At 53.8% G+C, this 25,273-nt stretch overlaps 1 protein-coding gene across 8 annotated transcripts in view; it reads left to right on the top strand.

The window, feature by feature from the left end:
- Mef2d (myocyte enhancer factor 2D) overlaps positions 1-12,682 on the top strand; it is a 36,142-nt gene extending 23,460 nt beyond the window's left edge. For 7 of the 8 annotated variants that reach the window (XM_026404915.2, XM_026404910.2, XM_026404909.2 and 4 more), the window contains 8 exons: positions 946-1,156; positions 1,391-1,447; positions 2,961-3,151; positions 3,587-3,607; positions 4,659-4,788; positions 8,068-8,302; positions 8,652-8,958; positions 9,239-12,682. In XM_026404915.2, coding sequence (XP_026260700.2) covers positions 946-1,156; positions 1,391-1,447; positions 2,961-3,151; positions 3,587-3,607; positions 4,659-4,788; positions 8,068-8,302; positions 8,652-8,958; positions 9,239-9,250 — 1,164 coding nt within the window. In that variant the 3' untranslated portion in view covers positions 9,251-12,682. Of the gene's footprint in view, positions 1-13; positions 149-945; positions 1,157-1,390; positions 1,448-2,960; positions 3,152-3,586; positions 3,608-4,658; positions 4,789-8,067; positions 8,303-8,651; positions 8,959-9,238 lie in introns of all 8 variants that reach the window. The other variant, XM_026404916.2, reaches the window with a different exon arrangement.
- Positions 12,683-25,273: the final 12,591 nt, after the last annotated feature.

Genomic DNA, 25,273 nt, shown 5'->3' on the forward strand with positions numbered 1-25,273 from the left:
CCCTTCCCCCCAGGCGCTGCACAAGAAGCACAGGGAGTGTGAAAGCCCTGAGGTGGACGAGGTGTTTGCCCTGACCCCCCAGACGGAGGAGAAATATAAAAAGATAGACGAGGAGTTTGATAAAATGATGCAGAGTTATAGACTGGCCGTGAGTAGTCGCATGGAGGGCCTCCCTGTGGTGCATGGTGTGGCTTCGCGCGGCCCTCGGCTGCCTCTGATGGGTGTTCTGCTCTGAGCCATGCTGGGGATAGCAGTGACCACTGAGGACCCTGCGACCTTGGTCAGGATAACCCCGTGACCTGTGCTGAGACTCATCTCAGAGGGGCATGGAGCGTCCCCCTTGCCAGCAAGAAACATGTAGATGACACGAGGCCCTTGAGGGACAGGACATTGCAGGGGGCTTGTTGTCCAGTCGTCTTGGGATGAACACCCTGGGGCTGCTCCGCGGCCCCCACCCAAGGCATTCAGCGGTGTTTAGGGCAGCAGAAGTGCTAAAGGGGCAGGCGCTGAGAGGGTGGACCCCTCTGCAGCAGGCTGGGTGGTGAGTGACTGCAGGAGAAGCAGGTTGGGACCGTGGCCCAGGCCTGGAAGGACTGCGTGTGTGAACCTGGGTCTGTACCCAGGGCGGCTAACCTCCTCCCGTGTGATCTGCCTGGCTGAGGACTAACCTGCCTCCACTAGGGGTGTCCCTGGTCCGTCTGCAGGGAACAGAACCGCAGTTTCATTCTCTGGGCCAGAGCTGGATCTCAGAGCACTCCCACCACCCTCTGCCTTAGTAGGAGTGGCAGGCAGGACCTCAGGACGTCCGGGGGCAGAGAGCTGGAGACGCTGACCCAAGGGTGCACAGCCCAGAGCTCAGGAGACCTTTGCCTGTCCTCCCAGGTGGAGTGGGTCTGGGGAAAGGTGCTGACCTGGTCTGACCCTGCCCCTCCTTTTTCTGTCTAGTCAGCTGTCCCGGCCCCCAACTTTGCCATGCCTGTCACGGTGCCCGTGTCCAATCAGAGCTCACTGCAGTTCAGCAACCCCAGCGGCTCCCTGGTCACCCCTTCCCTGGTGACGTCGTCCCTCACAGACCCGCGGCTCTTGTCCCCCCAGCAGCCAGCACTACAGAGGAACAGCGTGTCTCCAGGCCTGCCCCAGCGGCCGGCCAGTGCGGGTGAGCCGACAGGTGGGGGCAGGAGGAGGTGCGCATGAGCTGCACAGGGGTCTCTGGGATCCCAGCTTCAAAAGCGGGCCTGCCCTGTCCCTACCACAGCATCCCGGTGTTTGTGTGGCCCCTGAGGGACGGGCCCAGGGCCCAGCACTCCTCAACAGCCCCCTTTGGTCAGTCCCGGGGAGCCCCCTGCCGGGGGAGTGCTGCCAGCTCACCTGGTTCTGCTTCATTCCCCAGGGGCCATGCTCGGGGGAGACCTCAGCACCGCTAACGGAGCCTGCCCCAGCCCCGTGGGTGAGTACCACTGCCCTGCTTGGCACACGGAGGCCTGATGCTTGCTCAGTGGCCAGGAGGGACCTAGATCAGGGGAGGAACCTCACAGGATGGTGGAGTCCCTGAAGGGGATGAGAGCAGGAGGATGTTTCTGCTGCTGGATTTTGGTGTCTGCGGCAGTGGGGTGGACGGCCAGCAGAGACGCAGAGCCAGGGAGTGGGGCAGGCTGTGAGAACCAGTGTTTCTAGCTGGAGCAGAAAATCCAGGTCTTCCCTGTTGACGAGAGGTGTCTGCCTGGGACCTGAGGACGGGGTGGCCCGGCGGTGCCTGGAGGAGCAGCAGGCAGAGACTCGCACACGCGTGTGCTCGGTCACACAGGGTCCACGTGTTAGAGGTACTTGTAGCCACAGAGGAAAGGCTGTCCCACCCCAGCAGCCCGTAGGCCCTCCTGTCTTGTGTCTTTGTCCAGCTGGGTGACTGTGACTTCTAAAGTCACCATTGACGTCACCCTGACATTCCTGCCATTCTCAGAGTGATCCGGGAATTGGGACGGAGGCAGCAGTACACTTTGAGGGCAACAGCATGCTCTTAGGGGACAGAGCAAGGTGGCATTTCTGCCTGCAGTCACTGGTACATCCCTGAACCCCAGAGTCCCTGAGCTTGGCATCGGCTCCCTCTTGGCAATAATCACGTATGGGGTTGGGAAGCTGGGTCAGTACCCCTCCCTGTCCAAGGAGAGGACCAGAGAAGTTCCCACAGACTTTGAGGGGATAGCTGTACCCACTGGCGCTGGGGTCCAGTGTGTGGGAAGCAGGTGAAAACCCTGCTTGGCCTCCCGCCAACTTTGTGGCCCCACAAGCCATTACACACAGCCCTCTCTCCCGTGCTCAGGACCACCTGTCTTTCAGGGTTCATGTGAGGATTAGATGAGATAGTATGCCCATTGTGGAGGGGAGCAAACGTGAAGGGTAGTTACCAGTCTAACTGGTGGTGCTATGCCATCAGTCCCTCAGGGCCAGCAACACCGTCACCGCCAGTGAATGGCCTGTTTCCCCCAAGGCATGGGCAGCTTATCCTGTTCCAGTCCAAGTCTCAGAGTCCCCAGCACACAGCAGAGAGCTGCCCAAATGGTTGGTGGTCAGCCCTGGTGACCAGGCTCCACAGAGGCCTGGATCCCACGTCACCACCTGTCCCCCGGCCCTGTGGGTCCTGTCGGGGCAGGTTGGGGGGCCTTTGGAGATGACAGGAAAGAGCCGCAGGGAGAGGCCGAGCTGTGGGGTCTCCGCTGTCGCAGGACAGTAGCAGTGGTCGCTTTCCTGGTGTGTCCTTGGTGCCCCCACGCCAGCCCTGTCACCTGTGGCCTGGAGGCAGGAAGGGAACCCAGTGATTGAGGAGCAAGATGTCCTCTTCTTGTTCTGGGAAAGTGGTGGGGACGCAGGCAGCTTGGCATGGCTGGGAGGGGTCCTGGCGCAGGGAAGAGAGGAGCACGGGGCCGGCCTGCCTGCCCTTCACCCTCACCTCCTCACTCCTCCAGGGAACGGCTATGTCAGTGCTCGGGCTTCCCCTGGCCTCCTCCCTGTGGCCAATGGCAATAGCCTAAACAAGGTCATCCCTGCCAAGTCTCCACCGCCGCCCACCCATAGCGCCCAGCTTGGAGCCCCCAGCCGCAAGCCTGACCTGCGGGTCATCACTTCCCAGGGAGGAAAGGGGTTAATGCATCACTTGGTAAGTGGGTGTCTGGGCCTTGGGCTGGAAGTGGGAGGCTGGGAGGAGGGAGAGAGCGGAGCTGTAGCAGGAGAGAGGAAGGTTGGCCAGGAGGTAGGACTTCCCAAGAGAGATCACGTATGCATGGCTTTTTGTGAGCTCTTTCTTCCCTGAGGACCATTTAAGAGGTTGGAGCATAGAGGTGCCAGGGTAAATAGGCAGTAGAAAGGACGGGGGGGTGGGAGAGAAGGTTCTGTGATGGGGAGAAGGTCTCGCGTGGAGCAGGAGGTTGCCGACTAGATGGTGAGGGGTGTCCGAGCTGGTGGAGGCTGGGACAGAGCTCTGTCCTCCTGGGCTGGCCAGCGCCTGCTGTTAGGCAGGGAGGTGGGTGGGGGGTGTGGGAGAGGGGAGAGACCAGAGACTGAACCGTCCCTTTGGTTTTATTTCTGCTCCCAGACTGAGGACCATTTAGATCTGGTAAGTGAGGCCATGAGACTTTTGCGGTGCTTTGAATTCTGGGTCAGCCCACTCCTCTGGGTCCCAGCATGGAGTGCCCGTGTCTTGTCCTTTCCCTGTGTGTTCAGTGTGTGGTGTGGGTGTGGTTTTTGCCGTGCTAAGTGCCCACCTGGCAACTGAGGCGGACGGGGTGGGGTGAGGGGCAGTCGTGCATGTGGGTGGACCTGTGCGTGTGTATGCAGGTGTGGTGCTGCATCAGACGATGCGTACACACGCGTGTCTCTGCACAGTGGAGTGAGGCCACCCTCAGGCCCCAGAGGCCTCAGCCCCGACGCCTGGTTAGGCCCTAGGATCCCCCTAGCCCTCCACTCTGCGTGGTCCACACAGCATTCTTGGAACCCAGGACAGGGACCCTGTGGGGGATGCCAGTGGACAGTGACATGGGTTTTCTAGGGGAAGCTGAAGCCTAGTGGGCTGGACACAGACATGCACGGCCACTCTCTTACACATTGCATGCTCGCTTGTGGCCAGGAGTGGGACAGGGGCTCCTCCTCCCAGCTCCCCGACGGGAGGCCAGAGACTGGAAAAGGCGGGCAGGCTCTGGCGGCCAGCACAGCGGCAGTTCCGGCCCCAGTGTGGAGTTGGAATAAACAAGTGACTCAGCGGCAGACGGCAGACAGCCCCACACGTGTGTGGTACACGCAGGCACACGCCACACCAGGCCGTGCGTCCCTCCCAGATGCCGACACGCCTCCTCAGGGCGGGTGCTGCAGTGCGATGGCTTTTGTCTCACTGCTCCTGTCACTCTGCCCTAGGAGCCTGGGCCGGTGTTGGGGTCTCGGCCACAGGGCCAGTGTTGGGGCCTCCTCTTCCTCTTTGCATGTGTGGGTGAGAGTGAAGCCACTTGTGCACGTTTTTCTCCAGGGGTCTCAGTGTCTCTGTGATTGCACCAACTCGTGTTGGGGGACCTCCGGGTCCTCCATGCTGAGGCCCCACCTTGACCTTGGCCTCCAAAGTCAGCCTAAGGCAGCCCACCCATCTGGCACCTCCTGACAGACATTTTCTCCTGCAGAACAATGCCCAGCGCCTCGGGGTCTCCCAGTCTACCCACTCGCTCACCACCCCAGTGGTCTCCGTGGCAACACCAAGTTTGCTCAGCCAGGGCCTCCCCTTCTCTTCCATGCCCACCGCCTACAACACAGGTGAGTGTCCATGTTACATGTGTGCACTTGGCCTTGGAACAGACGAGTGACCAGAGAAGGAACATAGCTATGCTGGGAGCCAGGGGTTGTAGCACACGCCTGTAATTCTAGTCACTCGAGAGGCTGAGACAAGAAGATCTCAAGATTAGAAAATAAATTAAAAGGGGCTGCGGTTGTGACTCAGCAGTAGAGCACTCGTCTAGCACGCGCAAGGCCCTGGGTTCGATCCTCAAGCACCACATAAAAATTAAAAAAAATAATAATAAAGGTGTGGTGTCCAACTACAACTAAAAATAAAATATTAAAGAAATAAATTAAGGGGCTGGGGATGTGGCTCAAGCGGTAGCGCACTCACCTGGCATGCGTGTGGCCTGGGTTCAAGCCTCAGCACCACATACAAAGATGTTATGTCCACCGAAAACTAAAAAATAAATATTAAAAAATTCTTTAAAAAAAAAAATTAAAAGAGCCAGGGGTGTAGCTCAGTGGTAAAGCACCCTGGGTTCATCCAGTACCAAAAATAAATAAATAAATAAGCCAGGGAAGCCACAGTCTGAGGAAAGCTGTTGATTTGGGGGAGACCTTGTTTAATTATGGTTGCTTGATTGATTTGGTACAGGGATTTGAACCCAGGAGCACTGAACCACTGAGCCACACCCCAGCCCTTTTTTGTATTTTATTAGAGTCTCACTGAGTTGTATTTTTATTAGGGCCTCACTAAGTTGCTGAGGCTGGCTTTGAACTCACCATCCTCCTGACTCAGCCTCCTGAGTTGCTGGGATTATAGGTGTGCATCACCATGCAAATAAAAACGTAGAATACTGGCCAGTTGTGGTGGCACATGCCTATAACCCCAGCAACTAAGAAGGCTGAGGCAGGAGGATCACAGGTTCAAGGCCAGACTGGGCAACTTAACCTGACCTTGTTCAGGGAGGACTCGGTGGTACCCTTGGCTCGGTCTCTAGTGTGAAGGGATGGGAGTTCACTCCAGGTGTCTGTCAGCCCTGTCCTTTGCCCACGCAGCTGCGCACATGCCCACTTCCGCAGCTTTGAGGCGTCACCTTTAGGCCAGTCTCATCTCTGGGAGCATGGGTGGGGAGGCTCGCTCCTGGTGCACCGGGACTGAGGCCACCAAGCAGAGCTGGCTGCTTGAAGGCAGAGCAGCAGGGAGCAGGTGGCAGAGGGAAGTCCAGGAGCTTTTCAGAAGCCAAGGCCATTGTTAGGAATCCTGCCGAAGTGGTTGCCTGTGGTCACCATTCCCGCCGTCTTGTGAAGCAAGAGGGCAGTTGGTTGTCAAGACCTGGGACAGGCATTTAGCAGGCCAGCCTTGTGAACTCTTGTTGGTCACTGTGGGAAAGGCAGGTTCCACCCTGGACTTCTCAGGAATGTGCACTGGGTTCCCACCTCCTCTTCCTCGGCCTCTTGGTGCAGAGCGGCTAAGGAAGCTCGGCTGAGGTGTCAGGTGTATCCGGGAGACCCTAGGCGCGTAAACAAGGACCCACGGAGCATATGCTGTTCCCTTGTCACTGTTTACAATCCTGGCTCTGGTTCAGGTTGCGCTGGGGGTGATCTTGGTGGGGTCTGGGGCAAGAGGTGGGCCTGGTCCCTTGTTGACGCTGGCTGCAGAGGTCTGACTGTGGTGGCTCTTTGAGCGGGCCAAGCACTGCCTGGTGGCTGGGAGCTGAGCCTCCCAGTAGACAGGGCCTGAGTCTGTGGGGTAGGGCAGCACTGAGTTGGGTCTCTTATCATTTACTCACTGAGGGACTTCCGGCAAGGGTTCGTGAACCAAGGGCTAGAAAAATCCAGTCAGTCCCGAAGCCCATTTTTGCCTTTGTTTGCTTTCTAAATACAGGCATCTCAAAACTGTGGCCAGTGTTAGGGACAAGCATGGACCACCTCTGGATGAGGTTCAGAGATCATAGAAAGTCCGGGGGTCTTGCCTGAACTCTGCCACTGGGCCAGTACCTCGGTTCTCAGGCTACAGTTGCCTCATTTGTAAAGTAATAGTAGGTGATCTTTGGAATACCCACCAGGTGTCGAGACACTCCTGTGTGCCTCCTGAGTGGCCACCCTCTGGTCCTGCAGGTCATGGTGCCACCCGCCTGGGATCTCAGTGCTCTGGAGGCCAAGGCGGGAAGATTGCAAGTTCAAAGCCAGCCTCAGGAATTTAATGAGGCCCTAAGCAATTTAGCAAGACTCTGTAAATAAAAATATAGAAAGGGCTAGGGATATGGCTCAGTGGTTAAGTGCCTCAGGGTTGATCCTGAATACCCTCCTCCCACCCCCCAAAAAAAACCTCTCTGGTCCTCACAGCAGATGCTGTGTGCTTACTCTGGGTCGATTACTGCCTCCCGTTCATAGGCAGACAGGACGTCATCTGCCCAAGGTCGCAGGGCCTGTAAGTGGAGATAGCCAGGAAGGTTGGCCTCCTAGCAGTGTTGCAGAGGTGACACCATCTTCTCTGTATGAATGTGGCCGGAGCAGATGGCCTAGGACTCCCAGCAGAAGGCTGTGGTTCAGGCTGACTGGGGGGCACGCCCCGCCTCCAACCCCCAGCCTGCCCTCCCCCTGTCACAGTTTGGCATCTTTGTGGTCCTCAGGGAAGACATTTTCTAAACTGTGCGAACAGGATGCAACGGGAAACATCGCTGTGCCGTGTAAATCGTGGGGCACTTCATGGTTGTGTTTGTTCTGTGGCAGAGCAAACATCAGTGTCTTCACTGATCAAGCTAGACGTTTCAGAAAACCAGTGCCCCGAGGTGCAGCCTTGGCCTGACCCCGGGTCCGAAGCCCTGTCCCCGGGTGCAAGGACTGGGAGCCAACGTGCACCTTCCGCGTCTGTGGGTGCAGTGCGGGTCCAGGCCAGTGTGATGGCGGAGGTTTCTGCAGAACGCAGACTCCTGGGGCTGAGCAGAAGCGGGCATGGTGGCACATTTGCTTACTGGGCCTCATGTGCCTAGGGTTCCCTGTGGGTCCCCACTGCCTCAGAAAGGCAGCTGGAGAGTCAGACAGGTGACGACAGACACAGTTGGACCTTCCCTGCTCCCCTTTGCTCCCCTTGGCTTCTCTTTTTTTATCATTGTCATCACAGAAGTGATACCTACACAGAATTTTTCTTTAAAAAAATTTTCAACACTATTTTAAAAACCACCCGTCTTTTCAGCCTATTTTTTTTTAAAGCTCCTCCTGTTATTATGACTGCGTTTCTCTGAGTGCCTCTCTGAACCCTTAGCGCTGGCCCCTCAGCTCCCGTCCTGACCCTCCGCCTCCCCCCTGCAGATTACCAGTTGACCAGCGCAGAACTCTCCTCCCTCCCGGCCTTCAGCTCGCCTGGGGGGCTGTCGCTAGGCAACGTCACCGCCTGGCAACAGCCACAGCAGCCCCCGCAGCCCCCGCAGCCGCAGCCCCCGCAGCCCCAGCCGCAGCCCCCGCAGCCCCAGCCGCAGCCGCCCCAGCAGCCGCAGCCACCTCAGCAGCAGCCCCACCTGGTCCCCGTGTCTCTCGGCAACCTCATGTGAGTCCTCGCGAGACCTGCCGACCTGCCGCTGGGGGTGCCTGGGGGTGAGGGGAGGGTCGCCTGTCCCCCGGTGGGTCTCCCGTGAAGCTCCGTTGGGTACCTTGTACCGGCCCAGGAGACTCCCTCTGGGCCCTGTCCCCCAGCCAGCCCCAGGCTGCAGAAGGTGACAGGATGAGAACTAAAGTGGCCTGTTTTATCTCCCCCCCTTCATTTTCTGTCATCGGCTGCCGTCCCCTCTCCCTCTTCTCCCGCCCCCATTCTCTCTCTGCTCTTTGTCTCTGTCTTCTCACTTGCCTGTCACTTACCCCTCTGGCCCCCCCACCCCACTCCCATTTCCTGCCTCCAGCCCGGGCAGCCCCTTGCCCCATGTGGGTGCTGCCCTCACGGTCACCACCCACCCGCACATCAGCATCAAGTCCGAGCCCGTGTCCCCGAGCCGCGAGCGCAGCCCCGCGCCTCCCCCTCCAGCTGTGTTCCCGGCCGCCCGCCCTGAGCCTGGTGACGGTCTCAGCAGCCCAGCCGGGGGATCCTATGAGACGGGGGACCGGGATGACGGACGGGGGGACTTCGGGCCCACGCTGGGCCTGCTGCGCCCGGCCCCTGAGCCTGAGGCCGAGGGCTCGGCCGTGAAGAGGATGCGGCTGGACACCTGGGTACTGTAGCCTCGACCCTCCTCCTGCACTGTCTGCTCCGCCCGCCAGGGGACGCCCCACATGCCCCCACTGTTTGCTCTCCCACTGGAGAGGCCTTGTGGCCCCAGCCGCCACCGGCCCTTTGGGGCGCACCAACAGCCCTTCTCCTCGCTGAAGCCCAGCCCCCCAGCGTCAGACCCCTGCTCTACGCCCCCACAGCTGGCTGGCCCGGGGAGAGGGGCGTGGGGTGCACCCGCAGCTGGCCATCCTCACACCCCTTCTCCATCTCCTCTCTCCGCAGACATTAAAGTGACGATTCCCACTCCCCTCCTCAGCCTCCCCGATGAAGAGTTGACAATCTCACCGCCCACCCCTGCCCTGGGCTCCTCCCGCTCGACCCCCACTTCCTTTCTGTGCTCCTGTGTCCTGTTGACGGTTACATTTGTGTATAATTATTATATTATTATTATTATTATTATTATATTTTTTTTAATTTGGATTCTGGCTTTGGAGAGAGGGATGCTCTCGTCCCTTCTTTCTCTCCCCCACCATTTTCACTGGCGGGGGCTCTCTTTTTTTGCGGGAAGGGGGGGACACTTTGCACGTTGTACACATATGCTGCAGGAAGGGGGGCCCAGTAGGCCTTTGGGAAAGGACAGGTGCCGAGCCCTGCATTTGGAGCCCCCCATGCCATGCCCCAGACAGAGGGAAAGAACCAAAAAACTACCATACAGCAAAACCCCACAGCAGGCTGGAGGCCGGGGGCTGCTGGTGTGCGTGGGGGCAGTGGGAGAGGCAGGGGCGCTCTGCTGGCTGCCCCACAGCTCTGGGCACACGGGGCCCAAGCCTGGCCCCGAAATAACCGACATACACGACCCCTTTTTGACTCTTGTGTGCTGCACCCCAAGGTCGTGGGTGGCGGCCGAGCTTCTGGGAACCTGGGCGGGGACGGGGTAGAGGTGGCCTCTCTGGAAGCACATTTGAAGAGAGAGACCGAACCATGAGGAGAGGGCCCAGGAGGGCCGAAGGGCTGGGCAGAGGGCGAAGGGGGGCCCTTTCCCTCCCCCGGCTTTTTCCTCTAAGATAAACAGTGCAATAGCTCCCCGTCCCTCCGTTGACCCAGCCCTGTCCAGCTGGCCTCGGTTGCAGGGAGACCTGGGGAGAGGACCTTTAGGGAGGTGGCTCCAGGGCTGGGCAGAGTGGGGCCCTGGGCTTCCCCGGGTGCCTGAGGGCAGGTATGGGGAGGGGACTTCCTCTGCCTTGCACGCTTCCCAAGGAGTGGACACTGGGGTGGCGCAAGGGGTGGGAGGTCCCTACAGATGGGTTCCATCTAGAGGGCTCCTCCTGATCCCTCCTGGGCCCCCCGCCCTCCTCACCCCCTGCTCTTGGCACCCTCATTGTCTCGCTACCTCCTTGTCCCACCACCTCCAGGCCTGTCCCACCATCCCTCTTGGCTACTGTAATTGTAAATAGCAACCTTTGGAAACGTTAGCGGTGTAACAGTCCAGGAAACTGTTTTGTTGTTGTTGTTGTTTTTGTTGTTGTATTGATATGAAATGAGATTCTATTTTTGTCAAAGTATATTGTAATAATAACGACTCAAAGGCCCGTACTGTACAGGCGAGATTCTTCTGCTGTTGTTCTTGCTCCCTCCTCTCCCGTCCCCTCCCCGGTGGGGCGGTGGCAAGGAGCCCAGGGGCACTCAGAGCATGAGGTCCCGAGACCTAGGGCTGGATCAGAGCTCAGCCTGGAGGGGCAGCCCAGCATGTCCCCCACCACCTGCCCTCAGGGGTGCCGCCCCACTCCTCCAAAGCCCAGGTCCCTTGGGGTTTCCTCCGGTTGGAGAGTAGCCTTAGACCAGGCCCAGTTTTGTGGTAGGTGACCCTCTTTGCCCCCCTGTGACCCAGCCTCTGCAGTATTCCCACACTTGACACAGGAAGGAACCAGTAGCAGAGAGGTGTGTGTGACCACACGTGACCTGAGTGTTCTTGAGGGCATCTGGTGTTTGTGTGGGACGCGTGACTGTGTGGGTGGCCTTTTGTGTGACGGAGTGCAGGGCGTCCCTGTGTCTGTGCTGGCTGTGTTCACAGTGGGACAGGTGGCAGCCCTGGCTTCTGGCTCTGGGACCCTCACTCCCTCTCCACGGCTCTGTCCTCTGCTCTGGGATTGGGCAGCCGCCCCTTGGCTTCTCCCTGCGCCTACCTCTCCCAGGTTCCCTCCGGAGCCTGCGCCTTCACCTAGTCCCCACCTGACACACGGCTCCCTTCAGGGAATTCCCGCTTTCAGAGCACAGCTCCGGTTCTCCCCCCCCACCCCAGGCTCTCCCCCAGCTGAGCAGTGCTCCTGACCCACAGCTTCACCCCGCCTGCTGACCACAAGGATGTGGCACATCCAGTCCCCCAGCCGCCGCCCCCACCACCAAAGGTTCCCAGAGGGTGTTGCAAGAATCAAGGAACCTCGGTCAGGGCCTCAAGAAGCTAGGTATAGTCATGTACACATGTGCTCCAGAGCCTTGCCCATGCCTGGCACACAGTAGGCGCTCAGTAAATGCTGAATGGGTGAATGATAGGTGCTCAATAAACGTCGAATGACCTTCTCTTCTCAGGCTATTCCTACCATCATCAGTCTGCCCACCTTTCTAGGTCAAGCTTGGCCACCATTCAGTGCGGGCTGGGGTGAGGCCCCTGCAGTTCACGGTGCAATATTTAACCAGTTTTGCCCTCCACCTCGGAAGGCCAAGCTGGATTTTGATTACCACGTGCGGATGTGTGTGTGTCCTTTCTTCTCTGTCCTTGGCAGTAGTGGGTGGGCTGTGAGTGAATATGTGACATTTCCATAATTCAATACCCCCAAGTTCTCTTGGGGACAGGGGCTCCTGGCCGGCCAGATATATGGGTCCCTGGGAACCCAGACCTCAAGTGGGACCTTTTCTTCCTTTCACAAGCCAAATTTGCCTCCACCCACTCCCTCTGAAAAACCGGGCACTTGCCAAAGTAACCACTGGAGTCATCCAAGGCCCTCCCCTTCCCAGGTCTCCCACAGTTTTCAGGGACAGTGGGCAAGAGGACTGCCCCCACACCTCAGTGGAACAGCCTTTCCCCTCCCTGACAGCGCACTCAGTGCAGGAGACTGATCCCGTCCCGCCTGCCCTCCTCACCTGGGACAGGAAGGAAGTAATGCACCTTCTCTTGCTAATTATTTATTTGTTTGGAGAGAGAAATGATGTAAAAGTGTATCTAGAAATATCTATCTATATATTTTTAACTGACTCTTTGGAATCCCCTGGGGTGGGGGGGATAGGCTCTTGCGGAGAGGGACAGAGCCTGGGAACTCTCCCGCCCCCTCTGCCCTGCAGCAGTTAGAAGCCCTGGGACCTGTAGGGGGCTGGGAGCTGATCCCTGGCAGTCCGGATCCTCTTCCTCATTCTGTCCCAGTTGAGAGGGAGGGGTAGAGATGAGGGAGGAAGGGAGGGGAGACCGGTCATGGAGGTGACCCACCCCCAAACCCGACAATCACCCACACTCCTGGGGCTCCTTCCGGGCCGGGCAGGCGAGTCCAAGTGTGCGGCTGTTGGTTTGTTTTGGATATTTCTTTCGTGCTGTACGGTGATGCTTTCTTAGTATTCTACACAATAAGAAAAGACAGAAGTCCTCGAGATTCTTATGAGTTTTGTTTGAAAACTCTTTCACTATATTTGTTGTAAAGAGGTTTACTATTAAAAGAAAAAGAATACACGTTTCTGATACTCCGTCTTGGGCTTTGCTTTCTTTGGTGCGGCCGAGGGGGAAGGGCTGGGGCAGCCCTGCCAGGGTTCAAGGCCCAAGCTTCACCCATGGCGGAGGATGGTGGGGGTGGGGGGGAGCCCTTCCCGGTGTCCCTGGAGGATGTGCTCCAGGTGCTCTGCCAGGAGGAGGCAGCCCCAGGACGGGGGACAGGTTGTCTAGCTCGAAGGAAGCTTCAGGAGGAACCCTGGGACATCAGAGAAACCAAGCCACCCGAGGCCAGTCCAGCCCTCTGATGGAAACCTGTCTGGCCACAGGCGCGGCCCAGGTGTGGTCCACCTTGGAGCCACAGCCTCCCCCTCAGGGCCCTCTGCTCCTGGCTCACGTGGGAAGGACCTTGACAGTGCCAGGGAAACACTCCTTCTTCTCACCCGTCCCAAAGGGCACCCCACCTAGCGCCCTCTGCTGAGCCGAGCTGCCCCGCCGTGCCCCCTCACCACAGCTGTGCCGGGGCTGGAGGTGGGACTGGGGGGCAGTGTGTTGCGCTTGGCTTACTGCCGCCCCCCACTTGTGCTGGGTGCTAGCATCGGGGGCCGGGGCAGAACAACCTCACAGATCACAGCACATGTTCAGGGACGTGGGGGCCGAAAATTCAGGCTGCCGCCCTCGCACAAGGGAGTCAGGCAAGACACAGGAGTGCCTTTGTGGCTTGGGTTTCCTCATCTGCAAAATGCCTCCGTCTGTGCTGAGCCCTGTCATTACCTCATGATCTCGTCAGCAGGACAGAGGGACAACAAAAACCAAGCAGGAAGTGTCCTCTAGGCCAGCTTCTGGAAGCAGCTTCCAAGATGACCTCCGCCTCCCCGCCTGGTATTCACACCTCTCTGGTCCCCTCCCACACTCATCGTGGTCATCCTGTACGGCCAGTGAAAGGCAGTGGGAGTGAAGCATGTGACTGCCAGGGCTAAGTCATGGCTCCTACTTGGGTCTCTTTCATCATTTGCCTTGGAGGAAGCCAGATGCCATGTTGTGGGACCGCCCTCTGGAGAGGCCCATGTGGCAAGGAACCGAGGCCTCAGCCAGCTGCCATTCGAGAGAGTCATCTCCTCTGCTCTTTAGTTCCCAGGCTTCACCACACATGACTACAGACAAGGACTCCCTGGCACAACGTACACCTGGCTCACCCATGTCCATGGAGAGAGGTCTTCCTCTAAGGTGACCAGAACAGTCCTGACCTAACATCCAAACCCTGAGCAAAACCCTTCTGTTCTGTGCATCTCCTCTCTGGACCTCAGCCTCCGCGGCCTGCCGTTCCTTTCCCACAGGTGTAGCAGTATTCCTTTCCTCATGAGGTATGCCTGTTCTCTTCTCCTTCCTGCATTCTCAGTCCCTGTGTCTGGACTAGTCTGGACAGCGAACTGTAATATATGTGTCGCTTCTGAAGCGCAGCTGTCAGCTGGGTGCCTTGGTGCCTGTAATCCCAGTGGCTTGGGAGGCTGAGGCAGGAGGATTGCAAGTAAAGGCCAGCATCATCAATTTAGCAGGCCCTAAGCAACTTAGTGAAACCCTGTCTCAAAAAACTAAAAAGAGCTGGGGATGTAGCTCAGTGGTAAAGTGCTCTTGGGTTAAATCCCCAGCACCAAACAGAAAAACAAAACAAACAAACAAAAAGAAATGTAGTTGGCACCTGGTTCTCTAAGTGCTCTTTCCCTGTCATAGGAAGTGTGGAGTGCAACAAGATCAAAGAGGCCTGGATTGCTAAGTGGCCTTAAGGTGTTGTTCCACGCCAGGGAGGACTCTGTGTGAATAGAAAATAAGTGTGCTAAGTCACAGACAGGGCAGCACTGTGTGTGCAGACAAACTCCCTGTCAGACTGAGGCGGCACCCTTCTGCCTCCTGGACAGCCTGAAGCCCAGCTACTAACCGTGCCTTCCTTGTGGAGTGGCCCACAGATCTCCAGACTTGGCACAGTTCAGCTCCTACTTCGGCCACTTACAGCTGCGTGGCCTTCGCTAGTCGCCATCTCTCTGGCTGCTGTTTCTGTACCACAGAGCTAACAGCTGTCTGCTTCCAACCCCAGCCTGTCCTCCGGTCCATCTTCCCATCTTCCGCCCTGTTCTGATCATCTAACACCTAGCGATTCTCAACTGCTCATCATATAAGATGCAGATTCTCTGGTTCCCAAGGCCTTCAAAGAGCCAATGCAGAGCAGGGATGGTGGTGCAGGTCTGTAATCCCAACCACTCAGGAGGCTGAGGCAGGAGGATCCCAAGTTCGAGGGCAGCCTCAGCAACTTAATGAAATCCTGTCTCAAAAATTAAATGGGCTGGGGAGGTAGCTCAGTTGGTAGAGTGCTTGCCTTGCATGCACAAAGCCCTGGGTTAAAAAACCAAAAACGTGCTGGGCTGCAGTGGCGCAGGCCTGTAACCCCAGTGGCTCGGGAGGCAGAGGCAAGAGGATCACAAGTTCAAAGCCAGCCTCAGCAATTTAGCGAGGCACTAAGCAACTCAGTGAGACCCTGTCTCTAATAAAATAGAAAACAGGGCTGGGGATGTGGCTCAGTGGTCGAGTGCCCCTGAGTTCAATCCCAGGTACCAAAAAAAAAAAAAAAAAAATTAAACAAGGACTATAGCTCAGTGGTAAAGCACCCAGTTGCAATTCCCAGTATTTTAAAAAAGTGGGGGAGAAAAAGCCAACCCAAATCCTCTTGCCGCCTTTATCTCTGCTTGTCCTGTACATTCTTGGACTCTAGGCAGACCAGACCCCATTCCTTATGTGTTTACTTGGGCCATCCTTCTGTCTGAAAGGTACCATTTACTGAACACCAACTCTGTGTGAGGCACCGGTAGACACTGTGGTACAGAGGACAAAACACTTACCTGTGGTGGGGACAGGAGACAAGTGAACCAACCACAAGTAGGCTTGAGATGAGAGGCGCAGCGTACCCCAATTCAAACTGGTGAGATCAGAGAATCTTCTTACAGGAAGCATTTGAGCTGGAATTTGAAGAACTGTAGGAATTTCCTAGGCAAATGAGGGTAGAGAAGGCATTCCGTACAGTGGGAACAGCAGGTCACCATGGAGTGAGGATGGGAAAGGGGACACAAGTGCTGAGGTGCAGAGCAAAGGAATAGCCTGGGAAGCTGAGGAGGCAGCCAGAGCCTTATTCATCATGGAGGCCTTGATTGCCAAGACTTGGGCTCCATCCTGGAGATGTTGGTCTCCAAAAGACCTTAGGCAGAGAACCTGGAGATGTAGCTCAGTAGTAGAGTGCTTACCTAGTGTGTGGGAAGCCCTGGGTTCCATCTCCGGCACGCCTAGCACATGTGTGTGTGTGTGTGTGTGTGTGTGTGTGTGTGTGTGTGTGTGTACTGGGGATTTAACCCAAGGGTGCTCTTCTACTGGGCTATTCTCCCAGCCCTCTTTTATTTTTTGAGACATGGTCTTACTAAGTTGTTGAGGCTGGCCTCGAACTTGTGATCCTTCTGCCTTCGCCTCCTGAGTCTGAGATTATGATATGCTTACCATGCCCAGGCTAGGTACAGACTTTAAATAAAGGAGGAACTTGGTTAGATTTGCATTTTATAAAGCTCCTGCCAGTAAAAGATCCATATGGCAGTAATGTTGAAAATCAACCAGAAGCAATGCAACATCAGAGCCAAGTGGCCCAATCAGGATCCCATACAAGTGGAAAGAAGAGCCTAAACAAGGACACAAGGGTGGAGAGAAGAGGAATTTAGTACATAATTAAGAAACAGATACTTACTATTGCTACTAGTCAAATACATGAGGTCTATGAGCTCTATCACCCCTATTTGTTTTTAAATTTCCCTATCATTTCTACAATGAGGTGTCTTAGGAATATGCACAACACCTGCTCTTTCTTTTTTGGGGGGAGGGCACCAGAGATTAAACCCAGGAGTGCTTAACCACCTAGCCACCCCCAGCTCTTGTTTGCATTTAATTTAGAGACAGGGTCTCACTAAATTGTTGAGGCTCTGCTTTGAACTCTCCATCTTCCTGCCTCAGCCTCCCAAGCTGCTGGGATTACAGGTGTGTGCCACTGCACACAGCCCCTGCTTTTTTTTTTTACGGTGCTAGTGATTGAGCCCAGGGGAGCTCTACCACTGAGCTACATTCCCAGCCCTTTTTATTTTGACACAAGATCTCACTAAGTTGCCCAGGCTCGCCGGGAGCTGGTGAATCACCTGCCTCATCCTCCCAAGCAGCTGGGATTACAGGCACACACCACCATTCCTGGCTACCTTATAATATTAATATAACCTTAACGTTAGGTTCTCTTGACCAAATTGATGAAATAAAGATTGGTTCACTGTGTCCCTTCATTTGTGTGTGTGTGTGTTGTTCTCTTTTTTGGTATTAGGGGCTAAACCCAGGAGTACTCAATCACTGAGCCACATCCCTAGCCCTTTCTGTCTTTTTATTTAGAGACAGGGTCTTGCTGAGTTGCTTAGGGCCTAAGTTGCTGAGTCCGGCTTTTTACTTGTGGTCCTCCTCCCTCAGCCTCCCAAATTGCTGGGATTATAGATGTGCCCCACCACGTCTGGCAGCTTTGCCCCTTCTTTATAGCACCTATTTTGTTCTACCTGGAAATGTAAGTGCTAGTTTCTATTTTTTCTCTACAACTGGTCTGAAAGCTCCTTTTAAAAATGCAGTATTTCACGCTGGGGATATAGCTCAGTTGGTAGAGTGCCTCAGCAACTGCAAGGCACTAAGCAACTCAAAATACAAAATCGGGCTGGGGATGTGGCTCAGTGGTGGAGTGCCCCTGAGTTCAATCCCCAGTATCCTCCACCCCGCTAAAAATGCACTATCTGACCCATTTATCTGGCTCAGTGCCTGGCACACAGTATGTGTTCAGCAAGGCTAAAATGAGATAACGCATGTGAAAGTGTACTTTGCATGAAATACTTACAAACTTGCATGATTCTTTTAAAAAATATGTTCAAAGGTGTGGTAACTTTTTGCAGCTTCTTCTCTACTTTGCAGCTACAGGACCAGATCCTGAAGAAATGCCAGACAGAATACAACAGAAGGTCCCAGTTTCCTAGGCTCACCTATTAGTCTATTGAATTAGCACCACTGGGCTTCTACCCCTAATGGGCTGCAGGAAGCAAAGGGTTGTATGTGACTGTTCCAGCCAAGAAGGCCAGACCAGTTCTTTGTAGTTTATGTTCTTCTGACTCACCCCTAAGTCCCATGGGCTGAGTAACTTTTCCAGCCTTGTGATTGTGGAAACTTGTTTCAGGAAGAGCGGATATGAAAAGGACATAAGGTGACCCCACCCCAGCTTTAAAGTGGCTCCCACTGGAGTCAATACCCTCCTTCGCTGTATCTGTTTGCAGTTTTTAAATCACTGTTTCACTGCCCAGCCCAGCAGCACATTCATTCCCCTGCCCTGTTTCACAGCTGGTAAACAGAGTCCCCAAGGCAGAAGGAGGTCGTTCCGACAGTTCTCGCCCGCCCCTTTTCCCCAAGCCTCGCTCACTTCCTTGCTAGGTGGGTGCAGACAAACCCAGGGGTCCAGGATTTAGTGCTCGCAGTTGGATTGAGTTGGATTTACCCCGCCCCTTGTGCTCACTTCCCAGCGTTTACGGCTTGGAGGGACCTCGCTCGGGCGGTTCGGTCTAGGGTGGCCGCCCACAATCACTCCTTTTTACGGCGCATCAGCCGCCACGTGCCCAATAAAAAGCTGGTGACTGCGACGCCAGCCCCAGCGGGTGGGGGAGAGGGCACGCCTACGGGCTGGTCACGCGCCCGCCGGGCCCCGCGGAGACCCGTCACCACGCCCGGTGCCGAGGAGGCTGGTGCCGCTCGTGCCGCCCAATCCCTGCCCTGCCAGCCAGGGCCGGGCGGGACGACGGAGCGGTTCCGGGGTTGGAAAGAGAATCTCCATTTAAGGCGAAAGCGCGGCGAGGAGGTGGAAGGCGTGCGACCGTCAGCCTCCCAGACGGCAGAGGTCACCGCAGTCACGGCACCCCGGGCCCCAGAGGTGTTTGATCAACGGCTGGCCGCTGGCCTTCGGGCACTGTTCTAAGGGCTGCTCTTGCCCTTTCCACCGGTCCCCTCTGTCGCCTCGTCTCCCCGCCACGACGTAGCCAACCGGGTAGCGGTACTGCAGCGTGGCCCAGCGCCCCTCCCCAAAGCCGCCAAGACAGACCCCCGAACTACTCCCCGAGTAGGCGTGCCTCTGGACAAAGACCCCAAACATTCCTCTGCTGGGCGGGAAGTGCTCTTTGGGCTCTCTCTATTGGCTCTTTCAATGACAGACGGGAGCAGTAACCAACCGAAGCCTGGATAGGACGCATGCGTACACAAAAGATCAAGTTCCCGTGTGGGAAAAACCCGAGCGGGGCAAACCAATTTGGGCTGCGTCTCTCCAGGGCTCGGGGGACGAGGCGCGCATGCGCTGCTCCAAGTGCCTCCAACTCTTTGCTCATAACGAAGGGGAGTTAGAACCCGGGATCTTGGATTCAGTTTTCCCAGATCCCTCGTCTCCGTCATCACTGCATCCGGACCGGGCGCTGCCTGGGAGATCTAGAAAAACCGGGGATTTCGGTTCCTACCCTCGGGCAACAAGACCGTCCCTAACGGCCGAGGAGCCCTGGGCTTGGATCTTTGTGCAGGGCCAACGCGTGAGCGCTGATGTTTCACGTTATACTAAGCTTAGATCCATTTTCCCTGGATTGTTGCCCAAAACTCCTCCAGATGGGTTGTGAAGCCGAGTGGAGTCCCAGGACACTGCGAGTCACCGTGCAGCAGCCTGGAACCTGGCTGCCCAGTTCCCCAGTCCCATGACGACTCTGCCTCCCTGCTTGTGTCTAGTGGGTGATGGCACTTAAGATTTAAATGGTTATGTCTGGGTGTGTATGTCACACCCACCTCATGAATTCCTGTAGAACACATATCTTGCCATTTTCAAGTTTATATTCCCTTAGAATACTCAGCACGAAACAGGAGCACAGGCTCAAAGGCAGGCCCAGCAATGTAGCGAAGCCCTGAGCAACTGGCCCGGCTCAACATTCTGATTTATCAATTTAGTCCATTAATCTCTAAAGTTCTATGGTTTTAACAAAAATTGTAGATAGTAATATTTAAGAATCATGAGTTTCCCCTGATGTATAAAAAATGTTTATTTGCATGACTTGTACCCTTCTACCCACCAAGAGCCACCAAACAAAATTTCCTATACACACACACACATACACCAAAACAAAACAAAACAAAAAACTAAAGTTGCAGGATTCTGTTATCCAGGTGTATTCTATAAACTGAGAAGATTGAACTATCTGATCCCTAAATTCTCTTCCAACTCCAACATTTGATGATTTTATAATACTGAGTTGGAAGTAATTTTGTGTAAACTCAATAATAAACTGTGTAGAAGATTGAGAGTACAAGTCCAGTTATTCAATACAAGAAGACACTGAAAGCAACATAGAAAGATCTGAGAGTAATAACAGGAAGAGTGACAATTCCAGAGGCTGAGGCAAGAGGATTGCAAGTTTGAAGCCAGCCTGGGCTACTTAGTGAGATCTTGTTTTAAAGTAAAAAATAAAAAAGCCTGGGGATGTAGCTCAGTGGTAAATAACTCCTGAGTTTAATTCCCAGGACCCCCCCCCAAAAAAAAAAAAAGCAATAGAGACAGACCCAAATGCCTAAATGAGTAAGCAGATAATATGATAACATAAATGATTGAAGTGGCCTGAGGTAAGCATTGGAGACTAAGTCATGGACCTGGAGTGGCCATGGCCCATCTAAAGAAGTCAGCTGGCTCACATTACCATTGTGAATGTGGCCACATTTTCTAATTTATTTTTTTTTTGGGGGGGTGGTACCAGGAATTGAACTCAGGGGCACTCAACCACTGAGCCATATCCCCAGCCCTATTTTGTATTTTATTTAGAGACAGGGTCTCACCGAGTTGCTTAGCACCTTACTTTTGCTGAGGCTGGCTTTGAACTTGTGATCCTCCTGCCACAGCCACTTGAATTGCTGGGATAACAGACACGTGCCACCGTGCCCAGCTACATTTTCCAATTTTTAAGAAGCTGGAAATCCGCATTTATTTGAAATTTCATGGTTTTTAAGTGTTGGCAATCAATTATTTTAAAACTCTGTGCAGGTAAACAGATATACACATTTCTAGACCACGTTTTTTGGTTCACTATTCTATAACGGATCATAGGAAAGAGGAGCTCTTTCTACCCTCAAACTGCACATGCTGAAGTGTGATTGTAGTGGAATATCTTCCTCTTTCATTTCATCTTACAGTTCACATTAGTTTTGTGTATTTATTTATTTACTGGGTGTCCCTGAAGATTGAACCCAGGGGTGCTCTCCCACTGAACTGTACTCCACCCCTAGCTCTTTTATTTTAAAAGTCTGAGGCAGGGTCTCGCTGAGTTGCCCTGGCTGGGCACAAGCTTGCAACCCCTGCTGCCTCAGCCTTCAGAGTGGCTGGGGTTGCAGGTGCACCAACACACCTGGCTTGTCCTCTGCATGTTGGTGTCTCTGTGCTTGTCTCTGCTCTCTGTTTAGGTCCTCTTATCTACTTCTGTGGCTTTCACGATTCATAGGCCCTCTCTCCTGATTTCAGACCCAAATTACATAATGCCTGCCAGACAGCTCAAACTGGATGTGGTTTCTCAAATCCCACAATTCCTAAACTTGTGAATTTGTTAACCAACTGCCCCACCCACATAGACACAAAAAGAAAAATCTGCTCCTCCCACTATTTCCTATTTCAGTCAATGTCATCGCCATCAACATGTTAAAGCCAATATTCACACTTTAACTCACGAATGCATGCAATTATTATTGTTATTTTTTGCAGTACTGGGGATTGAACCCAGGATGCCCTACTACTGAGCTCGGGCACGTGCAGCACTCTGGCTGCCTGCCTGTAATCCCAGCTTCTTGGGAGGCTGAGGCAGGAGGATGGCAAATTTGAGGGCAGTCCGGGCAATTTAGCAACATCCTGTCCAAAATTAAAAGGGCTGGGGATGTAGCTCGTGGTAGAGTGTCCCTGGGCTCCATCATCTTTGCAAGTGGAGATGGGGGAGATAAAAAGAAAAGAGAAAAATAAGGAGCCAGGGTGGTGGTGGCACATGCCCGTAATCCCAGCAGCTCAGGAGGCTGAGGCAGGAGGATTGAGAGTTCAAGGTCAGCCCCAGCAATTTATCAAGGCCCTAAATAACTCAGTAAGACCCTGTCTCAAAATAAAATATAAAAAAGGAGGGCTGGGGATGTGGCTCAAGCGGTATGCATGCGTGCGGCCCGGGTTCGATCCCCAGCACCACATACAAACAAGGATGTTGTGTCCGCCGAAAACTAAAAAATAAATATTAAAAAAAAAAGTTCTCTCACTCTCTTTTTTTTTTTTTTTTTTAAGAGTATTTAGTAAGCCTGGCTAGTCAGTGCTCAGGCCTCTGTGTGGTGTTTGACCACAGAATCCCTTCCTGCTTCTGGGAATCAGTTTCCAGGTCCCCTATATTTTTGCATATTCGCTACATCTGTTCCCCCTTTATCTGCCTACGTACCAGCTCCTTGGCTCAGCCTCACTATCCTTCTGTGTGTAAATTAGCAAACTCCTCAACTATCACTGACACATTTCATTCTAAAGCATAGTTTTAAACATCACTCTTCATGAATAAAAATCCTAAATCCCCCCCCCCGCCCCGTTACTGAATGAGGTTCTAACCTTCTTTTTTTTTTTTTTTTTGTACCAGGGATAGAACTCAGGGGCACTGGACCACTGAGCCACATCCCCAGCCCTATTTTGTATATTTTATCTAGAGACAGGGACTCACTGACTTGCCTAGGGCCTCACTAAGTTACTGAGGCTGGCTTTGAATTCTCAATCCTCCTGCCTCAGCCTCCTGAGCAGCTGGGATTACAGGTGTGCCACCATGCCCAGCTGGTTCTAACCCTTTAATTTGTCATCCAAGGTGCTCCTTCCACCTTACCTCCTACCAGTGCTCACCATATTTCTAATACCAGCCTGGGGCTGGGGGTGAAGCTAAGAGGTAGAGCACTTGCCTAGCGTGTGTGAGGCCCTGGGTTCAATTCCCAGCACACTGCAAACCAAACCAAACCAAACCACCTATCATCCCGCTAGTGTCCTTTTATGAACCCTGTATTTTATCTAGCTGAGCACATGGTCTTTGACATGCCCTGTGCTTCCTTTTCTCTGAGTCTTTATGTTTACTATTGCTCCCCTCTTTTTTTCTTTTCATTTTGGGGATTGAACCCAGGGTCTTGCATGTGCTAGGCAAGCACTCTACCACTGAGCTACATCCCAAGCCATTTTTATTTATTTTTGAGACAGGCACTAAATTGCTGAGGCTGGCCTTGAATTTATGATCCTCCTGCCTCAGCCTCCCAAGTATTGCATCCTGTAGGATGCACCATCATGGCTGGCAAGCCTTGCCTACCTTAACATCATCGATTCCAGTCTGTGTTAGGTAAAGGGAAGCAGTGGTCAGGATTTTCTTGCTGTTTTGGTACTGGGGATTGAACTCATCCTCATCCACATCCCAGCCCTGTTTATTTTTTTTTTTTTGTTTTGAAACAGCGCTAAATTGCTTAGGGCCTTGCTAAATCGCTGAGGCTGGCCTCAAACCTGTAATTCTCCCTGCCTCAGCCTCCCGAGTTGCTGGGATTACAGGTGTGTGCCTCCATGCCAGACAATGTTCCGTGCTTTGAAATCTCAGGGACCTTAGACTGCTTTGCTGGAAATCCTCATCAGTACCGATTCAATGATGCTGCTTCCCAGTACCTTTCCCTACCCCAGCAACACCCCAGCCATTTCTCCCTTCCTCTTCCTCCATACCCAAGCCCAGGAGGACATTGCCTGCAGTGGCCACCAGGAGGCGCATTTGTGCCACAATCAGCACCCGACTTGGGCAGGAAAAAGCCAGCTTCAATCTCTTGGCTACATGTGTCCTCTGAAGTAAACTGCAATGTTCTGTCTCCTGATGACACTGCAGCCATCTTCCTGTCTCCCCCTCCTCCTGGCACACACATAGAAATTTCTACTTCTGTATTTCCAGTCTCTTCTTTTGATCAAACAGCCCACTCGCTTCTCAATGGACACTACACTCCCCCCAGCCCAACCTCAGGCTGGAAATGCATTGTGGGGAAGGGATCCCACAGTTTCTGCCAACAAAAGAGGATGAGTGTGAGCCACAGCAAGAGAATGTGGAATTTCGTTTACCTGGAACATTGAGAGGAGACCAGCCGAGGGCTCCTCTCACAGAGAAAGGACCTCAGCCAGGTAACTGTCTAGAACAGCACAACCGCAGGGACTTCTAGAACCAAGTGGAACCATGCAGCCACGAGAAACCGTAGCTGACCAGAGGGAGGGCTCAATGTATATTTGCTGAAAAATGGAATGAATCTGTAATAAAGGAAAGAATCGGTCAATGTGAATGAATAAGGTTCCTCCCTAGAGTAGGGTGTTTTAAAGTCTATGGACACTAGGTGGCAGCACAAGGCAAAAAAAGAGAGAGAGAGGGAGAGCCCAGGACCTCCCTGGCCTTGACAAGGGGCTGCCCTAGCTAGGAGCACCCCCTTTGCCTTCCACGGACCGGAGGACCGCTTCTCTTTCTACTATCGTCTTTCAAATGATGACAGTTTTCCCAATGCTAAAGACACCGAAGCAGGCAGAAAAGAGGAAAACCGGGAGGAGAGGGCTAAACACATATGCCTAGGGTTGGTTTTCAGATTGATCCTGGAATTGGAATTCTCCGGCTCTCGAAAGGGCATAAGAAAGGGAGAAACTGGAAGAATTCTATGAGCAATCTGAATTGGGGAGCATTTAAGTAGGAATCCTTCCCCAGTATAGACGGATGGGGAAAGAATTGGTGACAGAGCTTTCTTTTTCTTTTCTTTTCTTTTTTTTTTTTTCTTTGTTTTTTAAACAATGATACCGTCATTCATACCTGTCTCGGGTCATCTCAGACCCTGATCAATTTCTTCGTTTCGTCTCTCTAAGACAAAAATCCCTCTTCCTGTACCATTTTCTTTTTTAAGCTATTTTTTTTTTTAGTTGTAGAGGGACACACAATATCTTTGTTTATTATTTTATTTTTTATGTGGTGCTGGGCACTGAGCTATGGCCCCAGCCCCTCCTGTACCCTGTACCCCTTTCATTCCACTGTTGCTCTGCCCAGTGATGCCCTCCCACTTTATTTCTTCTTCTTTTTCTTTTTATTTCTTTACTTATTTTTTGGTGGTGCTGGGGATTGAACCCAGGGCCCTGTGCATGCAAGGCAAGCGCTCTACCAACTGAGCTATGTCTCCAGCCCCCCGATGCCCTCCTACTTTCCTTCAGCATCATAGAACGCAGATCTGACCCCTTTCTCTGCTGTGGGTTGTGATTTTTGTTCTTGCTTCCTCCAGACATCACTCCATGGTGAGGAAGGGGTGAGTATGAGTCTCTCCTTTCCCTGAACTCCTGCAGCACTTTATAATAATGCATGTGAAGGTCTTGAAACAGAATGTTCAATCAAGGTCAGTGATCATCATTGCCATCTACAACTACATGCCTTAGTTTATAGTTTCAGAGGATTTTGACACAGTGCTTCTTT

The sequence above is a fragment of the Urocitellus parryii genome, chromosome 11, assembly GCF_045843805.1.
Source record: "Urocitellus parryii isolate mUroPar1 chromosome 11, mUroPar1.hap1, whole genome shotgun sequence".
Lineage (NCBI taxonomy): Eukaryota > Metazoa > Chordata > Mammalia > Rodentia > Sciuridae > Urocitellus > Urocitellus parryii.